Here is a 21,328-nt window from a genome sequence, read left to right as displayed (position 1 = left end):
AATAATCGCTCTAGACTAAGGACCTTGACTAGGTTGTAATTGTTTATGTAAATAAAACCACAAATTACAGTACTTACAGTACAATCCAACAAAACCAAAAAAATACAGTAAAAACAACCGACACAGGTAGTCAGTTACAAAGTAAGTTGCTACAAGTAAGTATTTCCATCCACAAAACTATTCTAAACAGTCTCCTTGCTGAGCGATTATTTCTGTGGCTGGTTTCTTCGAGATTTATACCAAATCGTGTATCGTGCATGCATATACATACATGAGTGAATCACACCACACTTCTGAAAAATGGCTGACTGTCATCCTAGGCTATCATAGTCTATCTACAACAATCCAGTGGACTTTAAAACGCGACTATCAACTTGAGGATTCATGAAACTTGTCTTTCTTGAGAAGAAAAACTTTGTGGTATTACATAATAAACCCACAATAGTGCATGAAGAATCTGGTTATCCAAGAAATGGGACCTCTGTGGACATGCCCATTTCAAGGTAAGTGCATCATACTATAAAACGTGTGATCGAAGTGCTAGCACATTAGAATTGTACTTGAAGCACCCTTTATAATGTAGTACTGGATAAATCTGGTTGTACCAGTGAAAGGGTTAATTAATTACTTAATTAAGCCACAGATAGCCAAAACATTAGCTCATAACAATGTTTTAAGTGCACAAAAGTAGTTTCCATGGCTAAACTAAAGTCATGAATATATGACATCTTGTCTAATATCAGCAACCTGTGAACTTCCTCATACAACAAACTATCTTCCTTTCCAAGTCCCTACCTTACACTACTGGATGAGTTCACATGAAAATCCTCTGAAAATGTTAAAAACCCTCTGAAAAGTCAAAATTTCAATGGGTGGCCAAGATTTTCATTACATTTTCACATACTAATTTAAAACCTATGACAATCCATTGAACTTTACCAATGAATACTCCATGAAATTAATTTTCATAGAATTTTCATTGGATATTCATTGATTTGTCCAATGAAAATACTATGAAAATAAAATAATTCATTGGCGACATCAACTTTTTAAAGGTTTCTTTGAAAATTTCATTGGATTTTCAAGGCCAAATTGTCCAGTAGTGTTAACTCTGGCTGCATACAAAACATATATGCGTTAGGCTGGAGTGCTATATGAGAAGGTTCAAGCCTATAAATACAGGGAGCGAGAATCTCAACAATAAAAATCTGATGAATACAGAAAAAATCTCAGACTTAGTAGTGACATAATCCTCCCTAAGTGAACATGTGATAATTTGGAGTTCACAATTAATTTTGATCAAAATTCCTTGACATAAACTGCTTTTACGCCTTACTTCAAAGGGAAGAGAAGATGCATATATATAATTAAACTCCATATACACCATAGCACTGCTATCAGCACTTAGGAACCATTTCTTGTTAATACTTTCCAGGCATTCCAGATTTCTTTTATGAAATGTTTTCATCTACTCTTACTGGCATATTATGGGATTGATTGTGGGTACTAGTTTTGAGAATTTGAAGCATGCAGGCCCATGCACCTTGCATGAGGTGACAGTCCATTATCAGTTGTTGCCTTGAAAATAGTTATGTAATAGAATTTGTATTGGGCCAGTGTATTGTTGTACACTATAATTCTTAATTAAATTTTTATGCTAATTTTCATATATCAAGACACACAGTAGTGAGTCATGCAGCCCAAGAAGCCGGTGCGCCACACTGTGGGTATATTGACAGGAAGAAAACAACATCATTATCATACCTTTGTATCTCAGTGGTACCTTATCCGATAGGAACCAAATTAGCTGCAGAGTTGTCTGCCAGCTACGGGAGTCCACATTCCAAATTTGAAGGAAATCACTCAAGCCATTTCCAAGTTACAAGCAGCCAAAGTTATGTATTATTTCTTTGTTTTTCTTTTTTTTTTCTTAGTCTTTTTGCAAACTTGCAAAAATTGCTGTAAAATGCAAACACGTACTCCGATCACCTTGAACTTTGGCACACAGAAAGGGACTCCAAAGGCAAATCCTAGTATCAAATTTGGTGCAAATCTGATGAACGGTTAAGGATTTAGATTCTAGACTCCGAACAAATATTGGTTGCAAAACCCTTTCATTAAAAGGTTATATTTCTGCTATTAATATCTTTTACTACAAGAATATTTGCTTTGCTAGGATAACAGCAATAAATGGAAGCTTTAAACAAAAGATGTTGTTTAGTTCAGATAACATCAATAAACAGAACCTTTAAATAAAACATGTTTATTAGTTTGGATGACAGCAATGAATAAAACCTTTAAGCAAAAGATTTTCTCTACTTGGGATAACAGCTATAAATAAAACCTTTACTACATTTTCCCTACTTGGGATGATGGACTTGGGCCTATCATCATGCCCCATCTCCCTACCCCTTGGGTAGCATACGTGGTACTGGGGCAAAGAATTTGAAGTTTGTCTAACTCAACCTTGCATGTCTCTATCTCCTAAGAAGGATTTCTATAGGGTGTCTTATTTGCCTATAAAAATGAGTTTTGTTTGATCATATTGCCGCCGAAAAAGCCCCAGGGTTGGAACAAAATAAAGTTGTCAAATCACCAGTTGGGATATGGGGACTGCCGGGATAGGAAAGCCAGGGTTGGGCATTATTATTCTAAGTTATAGTGAAACAGCACCTCCTGGAGATGGAAACCAATAGAAATTCTTGATGGATCAGACGTTTTACACTTTTAACGGTGCCATGCCCACATAGTCGCGATTAGTGAGTTATCCACGAAGGAGACAAGAGTTCATCGAAACTTGTTCCAGTTCCTGAGGTGAATAATTGTTGGTTGATTTAGGCACTTGTTATTAGAGACTTGTTTACCGTTTACTAGATAAGGATTTCACGGAATGTGTGAAGTTACACCATATATGGTATAAGCGTAGCCACAACGTGTGGTATATACCACAGTTTGCCGTGGTATATCTGTTATATACCACAGCGTGGTGCTTTTGATCTCAACCACAGGTGTGGTATATATATATAATTTGTACATTTACTGAATTAGTTAATGTGCTTTATCTTTTTCTTCTTCCTGTGGTAAAGAAAAAAAAGATAGGTTAAAAAAGCCCCAAAGCTGGCCTATCTGGCCATAGGCCAGCTTTGGGGTATACAAATACAAAAAGAATTGAAATCTAATCCGAAACAGCCAAGCTGTAAAAAGAGTGCAGCCCTCAAAAAGGCTATGGTGAAAAAAGATGTGAAATCCAAGGTGGCAGCCAAGAAATGGCTGTGATGGTAGGTTAATGGTAAAAATTTAATTACGACAATTCAGGTGAATTTTGTGCCAAGCGGCACCAAATTCACTTGAATTGTCATTATTAAAATCTTTACTATTAACCTACCATCACTACCATTTCTTGGCTGCCACCTTGGATTTCACATCTTTTTTCACCATAGCCTTTTTGAGGGCCGCACACTATTTTTACAGCTTGGCTGTTTTGGAGTATATATATATGTACCAATCCCATTTTCTTTGACTTGTATGTATTATACATCCCACAATGCTGCATTGTACAGATTCATTCATACGTATTATATTTATTTTCCTGTAGAGGTGGTTTGTAGATGGCACAGTTGAATGCTATGTGGGAAGTCATTTAGCTCTTGCATTAGTAGCAGTTCTGATACTAGTCTTTTATATAATCTTGATTATATTTGTGGTAGCTGTAGTGATGAAGAAAGTAAAGGTAAAAGCATATCATAAGTTCATATAATTATGTGCATATGTTATAATGCAAATGAGCAATTATCAGAAAGTGTACTATGAAAGTAATAATGCATACAATTTGAAACCAGATTATCACATACACAGCTGTACAGTATGTAATACGTACTCAAATTCGCTGTTTATGGTTTTTGCAGTATTACATTTGTGACTAGGCCTACAAAAAACAGGGCATGTTGCCATGTACCCATTTAAACTTTCATGGAACACAACTTAATGCTATAGCCATGCACTTTTCACCCCTTATAAAGCATTTAATTAGCTGTGTGAGGCAATCTACAGAATGCAGATATACAGTAATGAGATACGTATGATGTATTATGTGATGGGATGTAGTTTGTGCCCACATACTTGGCTTGCATTGTCAAATTTATAAAGCAGGCATTTTAGCACCATATATTTTTATGTTGCTACTTCTGTACATAGAGATATTGGGCATTTTCTATGGCCCGAATTCTTCATGAACCATATACTGATCAGTACAAATGGTGGGCTCCAGTGGAGTTGGTCAGAAGGTGTGTATTCATTATTGCTATTATCGCAATACCTGGAAACTTGGTAAGATTTTATGGTGTAGATTCATATTTCATTATAATATTATGTGCGAAATCTTGGGTCCTCTTGGAATTTTTGAACAAAGAATGCTAGTCTTGATATTGGTTATTGTGCTAAAATTAGTAGCTAATTTAGTCTTCTTACTATGACAATAATTATGACTGGGTCTGGGAAAACCGGTCTTATCACCTATGTCAGCAGATTTGATCTTTCCCCAATAATACAAAGCTACATGAATAAGCTAGACTTGAGTAGTCTGCTTCTACTAGCTGCTTTTCCTAAGCACAGTGCATGGTGATCCATACAAGTGGTCTGGGGCCTTAGTGGAGCTCTGGCCAGCCTGTGGTTCGCTCTATGTGGCTGTACAGCACTGTGGTGTTGAATAAAGATCTGTACTGTAAATGTGCTTCAGTTTAGAGACCTGAATGGCCCTTAAACAGTCCATAAAATTTAGTATCTCTACAAAATTTGTGTCACATGATTCTCCTCATGTTATATAAGATGAATTAGGGTACTGGATTAAGACATGGCTGGTGAAGTTGCTAAGAGCAGACCTTAATGATAAAAGAAACAGAGTATTTCAACTGTCTGTCACTGGAAACTGTTATCTGAGTTATTTTTAATATGAGCTGGGCCACAAAAGCAAGTATACCAGTGATATTAGTTGCATCGCCTATTTGCAATTTTAATAGTTGTATTGCTTACATTGTAGGCTTGTTTGCATCAGTGTGCGATAGGAGGAATTTATGTCAATTTGTGGGGAAGTTTACTTAATCAGTGCATGCATTTCTGCATTTAAGCAATTTGAGGCCATTCTCAGGACATGGAATATTAAACTTCTCTCACGCCCAGACCCCGCATCTGAAAACACTTACCACTTCAATTCACAACTCTCCTTTTAAAAATCCTGCGTAAGGGCCTGAATCTGATTGTGCTGGCCTTCACCACCTTGTCATGAAAAGCGTAATTTCTTGATTGAACCATCTTAAAATGTGACCCAGTCTGACAAAACCGGGCTTATCGCCTATTTAAAAGTATTGAGAAATGCCGGTTTTAAGTATTTAGTGTGTTGTAGCTCGCCAATGGTTGGAGCTATGTGTACCAAATTTTCATACGTTTTACACCAATTCCTTACCTTCCAGAACATCCACTGTGCAAGTAGCCAACAACTAAATTTCCTGCCATTTTAGATAGTTTTTAAACCGAGGTTGACTGTATCAGGCGAGCTGCCAAGTTTTGATCCAATGAGGTCTCACTACTGGCTAAAATGAAAGGAAACCCACAGCAGAGGTACTTATTCAACACCACAGAGCTGTACAGCCACACACAGTCATTCCCAGGCTGACCAGAGCTCCATTAAGGTCCCACACCACACGTACGGATCGCCACTGGGCTTGGGAAAAGCAGCCAGCAAAACCAGACCACTCAAGTCTAGCTGATTTTAAATGTGGAATTAGATAGTTTATTCATGTAGCTGTGTGTCCTGGGTGAAAAATCGAATCTGCTAACATGGGTGATAAGACCGGTTTTCTCAGACTGGATCACAAATATGGTGTAGTGCATGTAGCTACAATCCATCATTTCTATGACTGCTCAGGGTCATTCATTTGAGCTATAAGCTACGTAAGCCTTACATTTCACCACTGTCTAAACATGGATGATAGCCAAAACTTAGCCTAATTCATCCTACGCCTTCCTATTTAGAATTTTTAAACAACCTCTCGATACTATTAGGTGATAAGACCAGTTTTCCACAATAAGTTTAGTTTTGTTATTGTACTACAACGTTGTAATTGTAGTTATAGCTTTAGTCAACTGACTAAAATAAAAGATGCCATAAAGTACTTTATCAGCCCAACTACACAACACTTGATGTGGCCACTATAGCAAGTGGTCTTGCTGAGAGATAGCTGCTAAGTAAGGTTACATACAAGCATTATCTGTCTTGAGTATCCATCAAAACCCGCCAAAATAAATCACACATCCAAGGGCGTAGGCAGGGGGGGGGGGGGTTCGGATGGTTCGGACGAACCCCCCTTTCAGAAGCAGAATTTTAAATAATTAAAAATCACACCAAATCTTACAGCCCTGGAGCTCTCCGGTAGCTACTTTCCAACTGGCGCTCCTCTGTACTACTCTTGAGGGTCACATCACATTAATGCTGAACCCTGCAAATCATATCTATTGCATCACGTGATCAATTGCGCACGTGATGAATTGTGCGGGTGAAATGGCGAAGGACTGTTCAGTGGTTGGTTGAGACATATTACAAGCTTAAGGCAGCAGCTGCTAAACTTGAGTGGCCGTGTTATACATATGTCAGGTTAGCACGAACTGTGAATTGTTGATGTATATTTACCTGATGAATTGTTTGTTTATGTATTACATGTTGTGGTCACGTGATGTCTCGAACATATTGGAGTACAAGCCAAGTCTGAAGTTATTGACCATCAACAGGAGGACCGGCCGAGAATAATGTATATAGCTGGAAAAAAGTATTGCCAACTAAGGGACTCGAGTGTGGAGGGCTTCCGTGTACTAGGAAATTGAAGTTGGCTGTCAGTATGCTGTCTGGAAGTGAAGATTAGTTAGTTTTACAATAGGTTTATAGTTTCTATAAGCTGCATAAACAGCAGTGTGTAGGTTTTAGCTAGTTAGATGCACAAACACCTTTTAATGTTACTGCCTAAGGGCACATTTTGTGTTTGCATCATTTTCGTTCAAACATGGTCTAGGGGAAGCACCCAGGCCTTCCCCTTAAGACATTCCAGCCACTTTAAATCTGAACCCCCTTCAAAATAATCCTGGCTACGCCCCTGACATCTACTGTTATATATAATTAGACACCAAGACCAATGACCTCGATTATCTGAACCCTTAATTATCTTAACTCTATAGGTGACTGCTCTATTAAACATAATAATTGTATGTTCTATTAGAGTAGTTGAACAGAACTCTGTACTGGCCTCATTATCTCAACAAATTCAGTTATCTGAACACTTTTATGATTGAACTGGCACACACGTGTTCAGATAATGGAGGTCCTACTGTGCTAAATTGCTTAGTTTCTATTGGTTGTGGTGTCTAACTTATTTGCTCTAAACATGTTATAGTTTAAAAGTACCTTTATAGCCATGGAATGAGTGTGGTGAGAGCAATTAAGAACAGCTGAGCAGTTTCTTTGCTTCACATCCTGAATTCCTATGGTGCCCACAAAATAATTATTAGGTGGGTAGGTACTAGTAAGCAGTCTGAGAGTAACACTGTGGACGTTGAGTAGGAATTGTTATGCATGCACCGTTATACAAATGGCGACTGGATTTTTGAAAGGTACCTTTTTCACGTGCAAAATTTGACCTATTTTTGAACTTTGGAGCTTTATAATTTTTTATCATTGCATGTAATTGCTTGAAAATTTCCATGAGTGCAGCTACAGTATCTGGCTGCATTTGAAAGTAAAAGCGGGTTAATCAGTATATGTAAGTGGATTATGGAAAAACGATCCAAATCGCACATTACGAGTTTCAAGATAAACGGTTTTAAAGAATTCAAGCCAGCATAACTCTCCAAGGATAGCAAGTACTCATATGAAATTTACACGAAAGATGCATGAATCTGTTACCTTTCAGGCCCCTTCCAGTACTTGTAGCTGCTTGTAGAGCTTCCCACCAAATAAGATAGAAAATTTGATCAGTTGGATGAGCGAAGTAGTATCACGAGTGCTCACAAAGGGGTGGCGGGGTGGACAAGGGCTAAACCTCAAAATGGAGGCAGACCACGACTGGGGTCCAGAGACGAGATTACAGGGCTGTGCTGGCTCCTTAGTGCTGATATGTAGCAAAATCCACAGAAAAACGTCTGGCCAACATTATCAGGCTGTCCACCAGTAAACCACTGGTTCTTGCCAAGCCAGGTCCTTCACAAGGCCTAAAACCGCCACTCGAGCTCTACACAACACCCAGAAAAGACGTTTGCTGAAACCAGCCTCGAGTAGTTTGAGTGGCACTGAGTGTCAAAAATACTAGTACAATAGTGTAGCTATCCACTTGAGGTGTTAGTTTGATTTTGCCTGATGTGTGATTTGGATCGGTTTTGTAAAATCTGGTCACATATGGAGTCAGCTGTTACATCATTTTGTTTGCTGGTATGTAAAATGTGTGGAAAGGTAATACCTTTTTGCAATTCCGGTAGCAATGTAAATATATGCGCTGTATAATAATTATTATGTTAAGTGGATTTGTGTTATTAAACATTTCAAGTTACATTACCACTTAAGTACATATGTGTAGCATAATAATGTATGCATTGTTTTTCAATCATAGACTGTAGCCCTTTTACCCATGATAATACTAGTCTCAATACTCATCTACTTGAAGCCTTATAAGAAGATGTATATCAGCATACTGGAATCTATTGTTTTAATAGATATACTAATATTGTTGATGATTGCTTCAGTATCTACTGTAAGTGGTTTGGAATATCTTCTTATTATAAAATACTGTATTAATATGACACAAAATATAATTATGCTACTGTGTACACCAAAATTGTGTTGTGAAGGTAAATTGTGAGAGCCATTCTGCTTTGTTAGCAACTAATGTATTTCCACCTGTTATACAGTATTATAACAAATAACAATAATAAAAGTGCATCCGCAATCTATTCATTCACAACATGTAAGATGATAGACACTAGAAACTATGATACGCCACCCCAGAATCAACACATATATGCAGTAGTGGAGGGAGAGATATAACACAAAGGATGGAGGTACAGTAAGTCCATGATGCATGCAAGTTAGAGGAAAGGTACGTGCTTGCTAGATAAAGCTAGCACCTTGCTTCTTGCTTTGCTTGATCTCATGCCTGTTCAATTGGTTAAAAATATAAAAACTCAATAAAATTTTAATTTGTTAATAATTTTTGGAAGCATGGGGAAAATTGCTGATTCTAATTCTATTCCAAAATTTCTGCTCATACAGTATATTGTACAGGGTACAATATTCATGTCATTTATGGCTGACAACAATGTATGAACCGAATAGAAATGTACTTGATTCTGTAAAATTACTATAATATCAGCTTGCACACCTAACATAAAATCACTATCGTTGATATGCGTAGATCTTAACGGACAATCCATTAAAATGTTAACATTTCTGAACTTTTCTGGAACACTAAGATCCTTTTGTGATGCATTTAGGACAGCGTTGAAACCGGGTCGGGTCATCCGGGTCACATTTTCTCCGGGTCATCCGGGTCTGACCCGGTTTACAATTTATCTGGGCCTGACCCGGATTGGATCACGTGAGAAATGAAATTGTTTGTTTGACGACGTGGAAACTTATAAACGCTATCGCGTAGCTCTTTCGTGAGCCACGCCCACTTATCGCAATACCAACATACGCTCAGCCATGCTCATTTGTTAGTAAGTGTAGTATGTAGCACGAAATTGAGGGTATCTATGGTGAGGGGTAGCTATTGTCAGTAGGTGAAGACCGTTTTTCCCTCCCCCCCCCCCCCCCCCCTTTTTTTTTTTGGTCTTCAACCTACGGCTGAAGTTGCAATATTTACTCAACACAAATCGAACGCTCAAAATGTAGACTCGTTCGCTCGAGACTAGCCGAAACACGTCTCGGCTTTAATTAATCCGGGTCACATCCAGGTCAAATCCGGGTCTGACCCGGATTGCTATCCGGGTCAGTGGGTCATCCTGGTCAGCAGTAGTGACCCGGTTTCAACGTTGATTTAGGATGTATGATTCCCTAGAAAATTAGTTGTGTGGGAAATTGCACACATTCGTGATCCCTACTACTAAGTACTGCTGTGCTTAATAATGATGAAACTTACTCCCCATAGGATGAGATATTTACAGATAACTCCTTCAAGACTTCACCTGTTGATGAATGTGGAAACATTGACGAAATCAGTGACCATGCTGTATTGCTCATACCATTCTACTATGCTCCCCTGGTGTTGCTCCTAATAGTGGTAACAACAAAGCTATTATTTAAATTGAAAAAACTGTCAAAAAGGTTAGACTTTGTGATAATTTTATTGATAAACTGCAGTTGTCATTCATGTTATTTGCGTGGTGATTTATGCATATTGATTTGTAAAGCTATAATCATTCCATTACAAAGATAAATTCCTTGTGTACCATAGAGGATGGAGACAAGGTTGATTGTAATGATATTACTTTGTATGCACCAATTTTGCCAATAAAATGTTGAGCAAAGTGGGTTGGAAAAGCAATGATCATAATGCTGAAAAAAAGGTGAATTTTTGGGAACTTTGAGACCAAGGAACAGCAAGTTCAAAAATTACCAATTTTGCCAACAAAATTTTGAGCAAAGTGGGTTGGAAAAGCAATGATCATAATGCTGAAAAAAGGTGAATTTTTGGGAACTTTGAGACCAAGGAACAGCAACTTTGAAAATTTTACATGAAAAAAGATTTAGATGTTCTTATAGAACAGTCACACATAGTGCTATGTAGGCCAACAGATTATAGCTTCTAGGTACATGTATTATTCTTAGCAAGAACATGCGTGGGATTGTGTAGGAGCAATTTTGGCATACTTTTCTTTTATTAATATTTGTATCACTATGTATCAATGGTGTCATATCCATTGAGTCTGATGAGAGATCTGTGTTTAACAGGTTTTTGGTTTTTTAAGTGTTTGACATGGTCCATGCTGACTTGTTTGATTCTTGTTTCATTTTGTTGTTTTTTCAGCCATCTCTATTTTTATTTATATCAAGAGTTCATAATATATGTACTGAGGAGAGTATCCTACTCTCATATACCCCTGAAGAAGGGCACATTGTGAAGTGATGATGTAGCACTGTAGCACTTCTGAGTTTGCCTGTTTTTCTTTGTATAATAAATGATGTCTGTGTAATAAATTATGTCTGATGAGTTAGTTTGATTGCTAACAACATCGCCAGTAATCAAATTAACCCTACAGCCTGTAGCTCTAAGCATTTCTCGCCGAACTACAATCATTCCTTAATGGGTTAAGACCACTTCGTAGGAATTTCTTGTTAGGCCATTTATGAATATGGCTATCCTGAGCGTCATGAGTGTGAAAAGGGTGCTAATGATTCTTGTACTTTTACAGCTGCTCATATATTACAAACCACAACATCTTTTCGTTACATCATAACTACACAATATGCTCTGTATGAGAATTGGATACTCTCCTGAACTCTTGTTTATATGTATATAGAGTTCTGTTGAAATAGTTTAATATAACATACATCTGTATTCAAAGCACTTTAATAGAACAGTCATTTCCTTTTAGATAAATGAGGGTACAGATAAATGAGGGTTGATAACCGAGGGTTAACTGTAGGCCAACTTTACTGTGGCCAGCTTTCAGGCTCACAAATACTAAAAGAAAATTAATAACTGTGCCAAAATAGCCATGCTATAAAAATGATGCATGGCTATTTTGAAGGTTGCACGTGTTGTTACAGTTTGGTATGGATTATTATACAGTATATATACCACTTTGACAACTCAAATCAAAGGAAACCATAGGGTTATATTTCACATATTGCCCTGACCACAGGGCGATATCTAGATATTGCCCTGTGGTTAGGGCGATATAATTATAGCCCTGACCACAACTGACTTTGATGCTGAGGCAGTTACAAAGCTTCAGTTCCCTTTGAGTGTTTATATACAGCTGCTTAAAGTTTTGCATTGTGGGTTTGAGTTTAACATGTTGGTTTAGTTAGGGGCATTGTTGTGAAGCAAAAAGAATTGACTGAGTCAACATTGCATAGTTTAGTAACTAGGCATCACTAAATAATCATTTTTGCAATGTGGGGATTGTTTTTTCTACACAGTACATTTGAACTGCATGAAAAGATGCCTCAAACATTCCCAACCTATATGTCTAAGTGTTATATATATTTAGCACCTTAAGTTACTTTATTCATCCACAAAGTGGTTATTTAATTTAGAATGGTATCACTACAACCAGTGAAACCCACATTCATTTCTTTTTGTGCCCACAATTTAAACCCACAGTCAATGCTTGCAAACCTCTGTATAAAAGTAATGTGGTGAATGCAGGTTTGTCTTTTTACCTATTAGGTGAGCATACCTGAGTGGTATACTGTATATTACTTATACCATGGCCACTCAGGATTTGCCTGATATATATATATACATATATATATGCCCGTGCCCTCAGGCCTGCGGCCCTAGAGCTTGGCCATATATATCAGGCAAACCCCTTGTGGCCATGGTATCATACAGTATGATAGTTACTGTATAGTAGGGACCACAAAGAAGTAGGCGTGGCCCACAAAATAATATCACCCAAAAACCAGCTGAAATTTTCTCAGACGACGATGAGGCAGTATTAGTTAGGTAAAACTAAGTCCAAACAAGCCTTCAGATCAACCCGAAACACTTTCAATAAGTTGCTACGGAATTTTAAAAAAATTATTTAACAGAATTTTTTACTGACTGACTGGGTAAGTAAGTAACTGGCTGACTGATGCCTTCAGACAAGCATAACTCAATAACGGCTAAGGCTATGGGCTTGATTTTTTCACTGTTCGACATTGCTTCAGCCTGAGAGGTGCCTTTTGGCATACCGCAGTACGTACAATGCATTCTTCATGGACTTACCAGTGTCCTTCTTTGTGTATCATTCATCTTTACTGACAGTGAAAAGTGTCGATTTGGCAGTAGCACATGATGGCCTCCTTCGAAACGAAAATCGTTTGTATTTTTCATAGTGGCTACTCTGATTGCAGAGGTGCTTTTTGGAAAGTTCTTGATTCGTACTGCTGTGTAATGGGTTGAACATAGCCGACAACGAAGTGTAATGGATACTTCACTTTTCAGATGATAATTGATATAACTGGGCATGTGGCACCATTTCTTTCGGTATATATGGATTGCAGCGGTGCTTTTTGAACAGTTCTTGATCCAAAATACTGTGTAACAGTTTGAACATAGCTGACAACGAAGCATAATGGATTCTTCACTTTTTAGACGATAATTGGGGCGCACGGTGCCATTGTGTGTGGGTTCACCAAGTCATAACAATTATTTACAAAAAAAGTTAACAAACAAGTACACAGAAAAATTTGGAATTTTCAACTAGAGTAAGGACCGTAGCACATCAATAAAAAGTACTGAAACAAGCTAGAGTATAGTGCACAATATTAAATCACAGTAAAACAGTAAGAAGTGCTATATGATTACTGTGCTCTAGATACCATAATGGAAATGCACAGTAGGGATATAAGTTATAGTTATATCCGGTACGAGGGTGATATCATTGTTATTACACGAGTCCGAGGCGGAGCCGAGGACGAGTGTAATAACAATGATATCATCCGAGTATACGGGATATAACTGTTTTATATCCCAGTGCGCGGGAGTGCGCAGAAGTTTACGGATAGTAAATTAAGTTCCGGTTTGAGTTCCTGTCACTGTGCTCAAGATTTCGTCCGAATTGTGTGGAGATTCTACTTCGTAGCCACAAGAGAGACCTTACATACTGCCTACAAACTGTAGCGAAGGGTGGTGTTATGAAGCAGCAGTTCCAGGTACGATTCGCCTTTGTCAGAAATTGGTATAGTGTTGTCGCGTGGTGTGCAAGAGAAAAATAAAGACCAACAAGTGGCTACCATAGTCCAAGATAGAACGATGAAGCTAGAGGAAGTTAGTTCTTCATCATAGTGACCGTTGGGAGTGATTGTTGGAGCGAAAATCGTCACGTACTATTCTTGACATTTGTTAAACTATCGTATTGGTAACTTGTAGTGTTATTGTGTAAAGGATTAACAGTTTTCTTGTAAGATTTAGGTAGTTTTAAGTGCTGTATTGGTGTATTTTGTATCAATATTTCCTTATTTGGCTCTTTGTTCCATCGGTAAACAATGCCATTCGCGGTTATTATGATGTCACGAAAGAGACTGAGTGGCTCCGCAACAGGGTGATAAGTTAGTTATCACTGGGTGATAACTAATATATCGTACAGTAGCAGCGCCGCTCTGTCTAGCTGTATGGTAGTTATAACCCAGCGCGGCGCTTTGATACTCCCACGCACTGGGGTTTAACACTTCTTATTGTTTAACTATGATTTAATATTGTGCACTACTGCAGCTTGTTTCAGTACTTTTTATCGATGTGCTATGGTCCCTACTCTAGTTGAAAATTCCAAATTTTTCTGTATACTTGTAATATATATGTACAAATGTGCTTACATATTTAATGTATATAAACACTCGTACAATATGCTGTACTACTTTTACAATGCAATTTAAAATAATTTTATTTGTATTTCAGATCTAAATTTCAACACGACTATCACACTCAGTCTGACGATGAAGGAATTGATCTCATTTCTACAACCATAGCAGCTCATTACTGGGAATTTTAGCAATGAGTTATACCAGATATGAAGCAATGAAATCATTGTGTTGTCACATCCATCCACTTTACAAACTTATGCATGATTACTATAAAATAACTTGGTTAGAATTATAAACCTACTTCATACAGTTGCTTATTTGCTTGTATATTCTTAAGCATGTTTTACTGGCCCACATTTAAATGGAGCAGATTTGCTGTATCTGTATCCTATTTGTATCTTCTACATGATTGTATACATTCAAGTGTTGCATTTGGCATCAAGGCATCATTTTTTTAATACTCGTAAAAATTGTGTGCTACTGTGGGAAGTGAGAAGGGCTATTATTTGGTGAAGCAACACATTTCAAAGTAATTGACAGTAGATTTTGTCAATTTTGTAACCATTAGAAATTAATGTCTAAAGAAATATAAATCATTTTATTTTATAAAGTATATACTAACTGATTCAGTGTCAGTGTTATTGTCTTTCCATTGTTTAAACACACACCTTAGAGGGTCATCTTATACAGTAGATTGCATGCCAGCCAGTCATCTTCACTTCAGAACCCTAATGATTTTCATACACTAGACCATTTTCATCATGGTTGGCAAGTAGAAGTGGTAGATTTGTCTAACTTGATTTTAGAGCTTTTTTTAAATTAGTGAATTATGAAGTAATATTATTTAATTTAAATAGTTGTATACACTATATGTGTGTATACAAATGATGTTTACTAGTGTATATATTTATCACTGTATGTAATTTAGTCATGGATACAATGAAACAGATAAAGCACTGGCAATATTTACAGTAGCTATTCATTACTTTCTGTGTCTATAAATGCCATATACGCAACTTATATAGGATCCACATTAGTTAAATAAGGATAGCTATAGCTACCTAGTACCTCTATTTAGAGAGCAAGCTAAATTATAATGTTGAGTGAAAGTGAATGTAACATCTACAGTATGTAATGAATACAAAAAATCTACAGGAATTCAAATATATAGCTTCTACAATAGTTTCACATGACAGTTTGAATCCTTTGGCTAGAAGACTACCTTTTATCCATCAAAAGGAGTTCTGCAGAAATCAGAGAATATTCACCCTTAGGGCCCACTTGAAACACCCCAAGTACAGCATTTTGAGGGAAGTTGGTCACTTGAACTTGTTAAGCAAAAAGTCTGTTTCATTGTGAGGGTACACGTAGGTAATTTCAAACCAGCAAAGTAAATCAATGCAATATACTTGAAATTGTACTACAAATGTACATCCATTGTAGTAGTTCATAGTAGGAGGAGGAGTTTAATATAATGGACGAGAGTGTCTACAAAATTAATGATTCTGTGTAAGTCAAAGGGATACTCTCTGCAATGATTTGTGGCACACTCTACAGGTGACAAATCATTTTAATTGTTACACTCCGTTGTTAAAGCCAGGGTGTATAATTATTAGGAATGAGGCTATTATGCTCCAAAAATTGAGCATTATGCTTTTAAGCAAATCACCTATTATTAGGCACCAGCCTATTATGCTGGCATAAGTTTGAGCATAATTGGTACCTGAAAGCATCAAGCATAATGCTAGCACAATAGGCAGAATAACTATGTCATACTGTAAGCAAAAATGCATGCCACTGAAAAAGGTGGACAGAACAGTTGATGCGCAGTGGAGTATAGTTGTTTGACATGACTATTATAATCGTTTACAGTGCAGCCAAATTCTTAATGCACAATGAGCATTAACTTTTACATTTAACCAGTTGTTCATAAGCAAAAGTTTATCATTATCCATTAGAAAGTAACAAAACATGGGAACTGCAGAAAAAATCTAAGCATAATTATGAGCATAATAGGGAAAAATTTTGAGCACTGCAGCATAGCATAATAGGCAAAATTAAAAGCATAATAGGCTGGTGCCTACCTATTATTCTTTTGAGAATTGCACATTATTCTCAAAATTATGCCACCCACTGCTTGAAGTTTCTTAGTTTACTAGAGTGGTATATCCACAGTATATGGAACAGTTAATTGTTTGGAATTTTAGTAGCTTTTCAGTAAACCTGCATTCACTGATGTTTACTGAGAGTTTAAAACTTAGTAAAACAATTATGTTCCATATATATATACTTAAAGTTACTGACATTTTACTATCAGTATAATTGGGCACAACTACAGTAAAGCAGCTTAACAAATTAGTAAACTAAGAACCTTCAAGCAGTGACCATGATTGACTAATAATGCCAGTTTATTGCTGTATCAGACCATTTTCATTGATGTTTAAGCTTCAAATAGTCTTGAATTCTTTAGCTGGTTGCTGTATTAGAGTATTTCATTTCAATATGACTGCTTTATTAGAGTAAATAATATTCAGTGACTGTCTATTAGAGTTTCTGACTGCTCTATTAGGGTATCTCGTTCTTTTATGCGGTATTGTGTAATCTGCTGATTTTCCTACTGTTAAAGCTTTATAATCACCTCAAAATGCTAGCATAATTCCTGATTTCCACACATACCTATTATGCCCGAAATTATGCCGGTATAATCGTCGCATCCCTAATAATTATGTTACCACATCCGATGAAATCCCTTTGACTTACACAGAACCATGCATTTGTAGAGGCCCTGTACATGTGTTGATAGTAGGGATCACAAAGGTTTTTACCACCTACAATTATTAAATTTATTATTATTGAAACTTCCCTTCACAATAACTTGATGTTATGCATAAGGCCATGCATAGTTGATTGTCAGTTTCCCGTTTCAAAATTTTCAAAATATCACACGGGCGGGAGGTCATTATTCATTATTCATTATGGCTAAAACCTTGAAGAAAACACTAAAATAAACCCACTATTACAATAATGAAATATTTGTGAATATTTGAAAATCCATGCGGTGGAAATAGCCATATAATGAAAATTTTATGGCATTTCTATTAAACCATGCGGGCGGAAATGGGAAACTAACAATCAACTTTGCCTGGCCTAATGCAACCTTGTCAGATATGTACATACAGTGACCTGGAATGCTTTCAACAAATTCTGTAAAAGTATCTTACTGATGAATAGACTAACTAACTGTCCAACTCCAATTTCTAACTAATAAACTAAATGATACCTTTACCATAACTTTACTGTTTACAGTATATTGTTAATGTTTTGGAGTTGCTTTGGACTTGCTGCAGCTTCTGAAAGCCCACAAGTGCACGTTTACAGCTGTATAATAACATAAAAAGGCGAGGTTTCCATGGCCAGGAGCTCTAGAAAATATTTCACTGTAATTCATGTTGGCTGTGGAAGCAGTTTTTAAACATTAAAATCATTTTCTATTTTTTTGCTGCTATCTCCAATCAACAAGTTTGGAGTGACATATATGATTAAACCAAACAAGGGTCACCATTGCTCACCAACTCTGACATGATTCAGTGTAGTACATAACTGCTAAGCATCCATTATGGCATAGTAGAACTTTGATAAGGATAAACAACTTTGCTGCATTTAAAATGCTATGATACATGCATGATGTAGTCCATTTATGCGATTCAGCAGCTGTCATTTTTTTAGTTGTGCGCCAGAGCATGCAGTGCGAAGTATATTGTAACTTTTGTGTATAGCTACTTATTGAAAGTACCTTAACAAAGGATGGTGGATACAAGTATTTGTGGTACTGTAGGTAATAGACAAATCCACTATACAACTGTATTTGAGCTTTTTAGATTTTCCTGTTTGTATAATCTTCTTAAGAAATGATAACGCAATTAATGATAAGGAAATCATTAAACTCTTACACTCATGAGTGAAGGTGTTTATGTAATGTTTGTGAATGTTTGCATATTGTTATTATAAAGCTCACGAAATGTTAATAAGGACTGAAGAAATTTGTATAGCCATACATGTATATACGTATATATAATGGCATAAAGTAGTATGCACACATCATGCAAGTTTGAAAGAGTGGGTATTCTTTATGCCACAAATGGGAGTTAACTATCATAATATTATGCATGATTAATCCATGTTCTCTGTGCAAATTTGACAGCTTGCAAACCAGTGTATCAGTACAATTACCTGATAGTATTGCAATATGTATTTCCTTGTTCCCACTGTCAGTGCCACACAACAGGTGTCCACTTTTCCCGAATTCAATAATATTATTTTTGTCTGTGTTATGTCTCTAAGTCTGCATGTGCCTTGAGAATATTATAGTGATACATCATTAAGTAGCTGTCCGACATTTATAGTTTGGCATAAAATAATTACCTGTAGTAGTGCAGACAAAACTTCTGTGAATGCTATCCCACTAGGGATCTGTGAGAACACTCAAAACCTATGAATACAGGGATACAGAAATGTGTAACAGGAATGCAGAAAAAATTTGTGTACATAGCTATAATATTACTCTATGCTTACACAGAGAAATTATAATTATGCATTTTGTGAATTCATGTCTGCACATCTAGCAATGCAGTGTGAACAATGTCAATGTTGGCTCAAGAGTGCTGGGGACCATGCTGTCCTCAGACGATTGTGCATTCCATGTTAAGTGGTTTTGCTCCTCTATTGAGGGAAACACGTAATCGTAAGGGCAGTGTAATCAGGAACATGAACTAGTGTGTGTGGGTGTGGGTGTGTACGTGTGTGTAATGCTTAATCATTTTCCTTCTTGTTTCTTAAGAAAGGAAAACTACAAAATCATACTGGTATCTTTGTAGCTATGTACGTGTAAGGAAAAGTACAATGTTACACTTGTAAGGAAGCATGATAGGACAAACAAGTATAGCAGCAATAAACTTTGACTAAAGGGATTTTTAAATATTATACTTTCATCTTACAAAGTTGCACTTACATAGTTTGCAACATAATAATATGATCATTGTTCTGTTCACGTCCATTCATCTTCTTAGTGTATATATTAAGTAAATACCTTACTCAATAACTGTAGCATTAAAAGAAAAGGTTTCATCTGATAACTCAACACTGGAGAGCTCATAGTTTTATGAAGCTTCTAAGATGAATTTTCTCTGACTTGTGCAAAGCTCTTCATCATGCAGAAACTCAAGCACTGTTAAAACTACAGTACTAGGATTGGACTTAATATCCATTGTTAGAGCTGAATTGCATGTACATGCTTAAGCTTGCTGCTATTATTAAATTCTACTTCATGAAAAACCTTGCATATGTGCATGTACATGTATGCACTGTATACTATCTGGTATTCAACTTATCAATGCTTATCGTATAAATTTATCATTTTTAACAAAATTGAATTTGAACTTGTTAAACCACTGTGATTCTTTAGGTGCAAATAAAACAGATATGAGCATTGCATATAATATATACTTACAAGTACATGTACATCATGAATTTCATCACACAATTGTATGGATGCATGCTTGCTGCAAAAGTTCATAGCTATGTATATAATAACAGTGGTGGAGGAAATAGTTTATATGAGGGGGCTGACCAGAGTATAGAGTCTCTGGCAGCAGGGGGTCTGGGGAGCACAGCCCCCCAGAAGCTGTAGCCATTTTAGCTTTAACAATGTCTCATAGTTCACCTAAATTAATGATAGCAATTTTGTAGGTACAATTTAAAGCGCTTTAACTAAAACACCAACTTTTAGTCAAAACAGGCTAGTATTTTCCAGTTAAAAACCTTTTTTAGCAAAGCTTTTAGCTGTTAACTACAGGGTTAATAAACATATAGCTAGCATTATAAGCAGTACAAAACAGCCTATAGCCACCTGGAAATACTTGATACAGTGATAAGACACCAACTCTTAAAGTAAGAGGTACCTGGTTCGATTCCCACCGTAGGCAACTTTTTTCATATTTTTTAAAAAGTTTTAGGAACACGTTTTTATGAAGGCCTTTGTAATGGTTATTGCATGGCATGAGAACATTAAAAACAACATTGCATGCATATATATGGTATTGTTATAATAAAATTTTGTGATACACCAAATTTTGAAGCATTTAAAATGTTATAACACACCTACATTTACAATTAACAAAAATAATTATAATATTATTTATACTGTGAAGGTACTGACAGTACCAAACAAAGCCCTACAGTATGCATGCACAGTATTTGATCAAGCTGTTCTGTTTCCTCATTATAACTTCTTAAGAAATCATTATGGATGCCATAGCAATGATCAGGAAATTGTGAATTCACTTCATTTAAGTGTTTACTGTTATACTTATGATGTATCTGTTACAATAAAGGTGTAACTCACCTTACTCCAAGTGTAAACACTATTATATATTGATGCCGGAGTTTTGTTTGTAATCATTTGAAAAAATCATTAAAATACCCACTAATCACTCTGTAATATTATTTAATCAAAGTTTGTATTAAGAAAAGTAACGCATAGTTTTCTTGTACAATATTGTGCCATGAGATTTTCACTCACAAACAATACTGTACTTATTACTACCTTATTATTGGATATTCCACTTGCACACCAAGTTACAAAAAAAATGTAAAAAGAAACAACCAGAAGAGCTGGTGATTTCCTTATCATTAATTGGTTTAGTATTTTTTTTTTTTTTAAATTTATAGAGACAAGAAAAATAACTATCTCAATTGTCATACTGTATGGCTTTGTTACCCATC

At 36.4% G+C, this 21,328-nt stretch overlaps 1 protein-coding gene across 4 annotated transcripts in view; it reads left to right on the top strand.

The window, feature by feature from the left end:
* LOC136257266 (uncharacterized) overlaps positions 1-15,006 on the top strand; it is a 56,574-nt gene extending 41,568 nt beyond the window's left edge. Inside the window, exons 17-21 of one of the 4 annotated variants that reach the window (XM_066050359.1) lie at positions 3,596-3,730; positions 4,195-4,326; positions 8,646-8,786; positions 10,182-10,357; positions 14,643-15,006. In XM_066050359.1, the coding sequence (XP_065906431.1) occupies positions 3,596-3,730; positions 4,195-4,326; positions 8,646-8,786; positions 10,182-10,357; positions 14,643-14,736 (678 nt within the window). In that variant the 3' untranslated portion in view covers positions 14,737-15,006. Of the gene's footprint in view, positions 1-3,595; positions 3,731-4,194; positions 4,327-6,409; positions 6,911-8,645; positions 8,787-10,181; positions 10,358-14,642 lie in introns of those variants that run through there. The other 3 variants (XR_010701874.1, XR_010701875.1, XR_010701876.1) reach the window with 3 other exon arrangements.
* Positions 15,007-21,328: the final 6,322 nt, after the last annotated feature.

This window comes from Dysidea avara, chromosome 6 (assembly GCF_963678975.1).
Source record: "Dysidea avara chromosome 6, odDysAvar1.4, whole genome shotgun sequence".
NCBI lineage: Eukaryota > Metazoa > Porifera > Demospongiae > Dictyoceratida > Dysideidae > Dysidea > Dysidea avara.
Note: the sequence above shows the minus strand (reverse complement) of the source record. Positions and strands in the feature narration are given on the sequence as shown.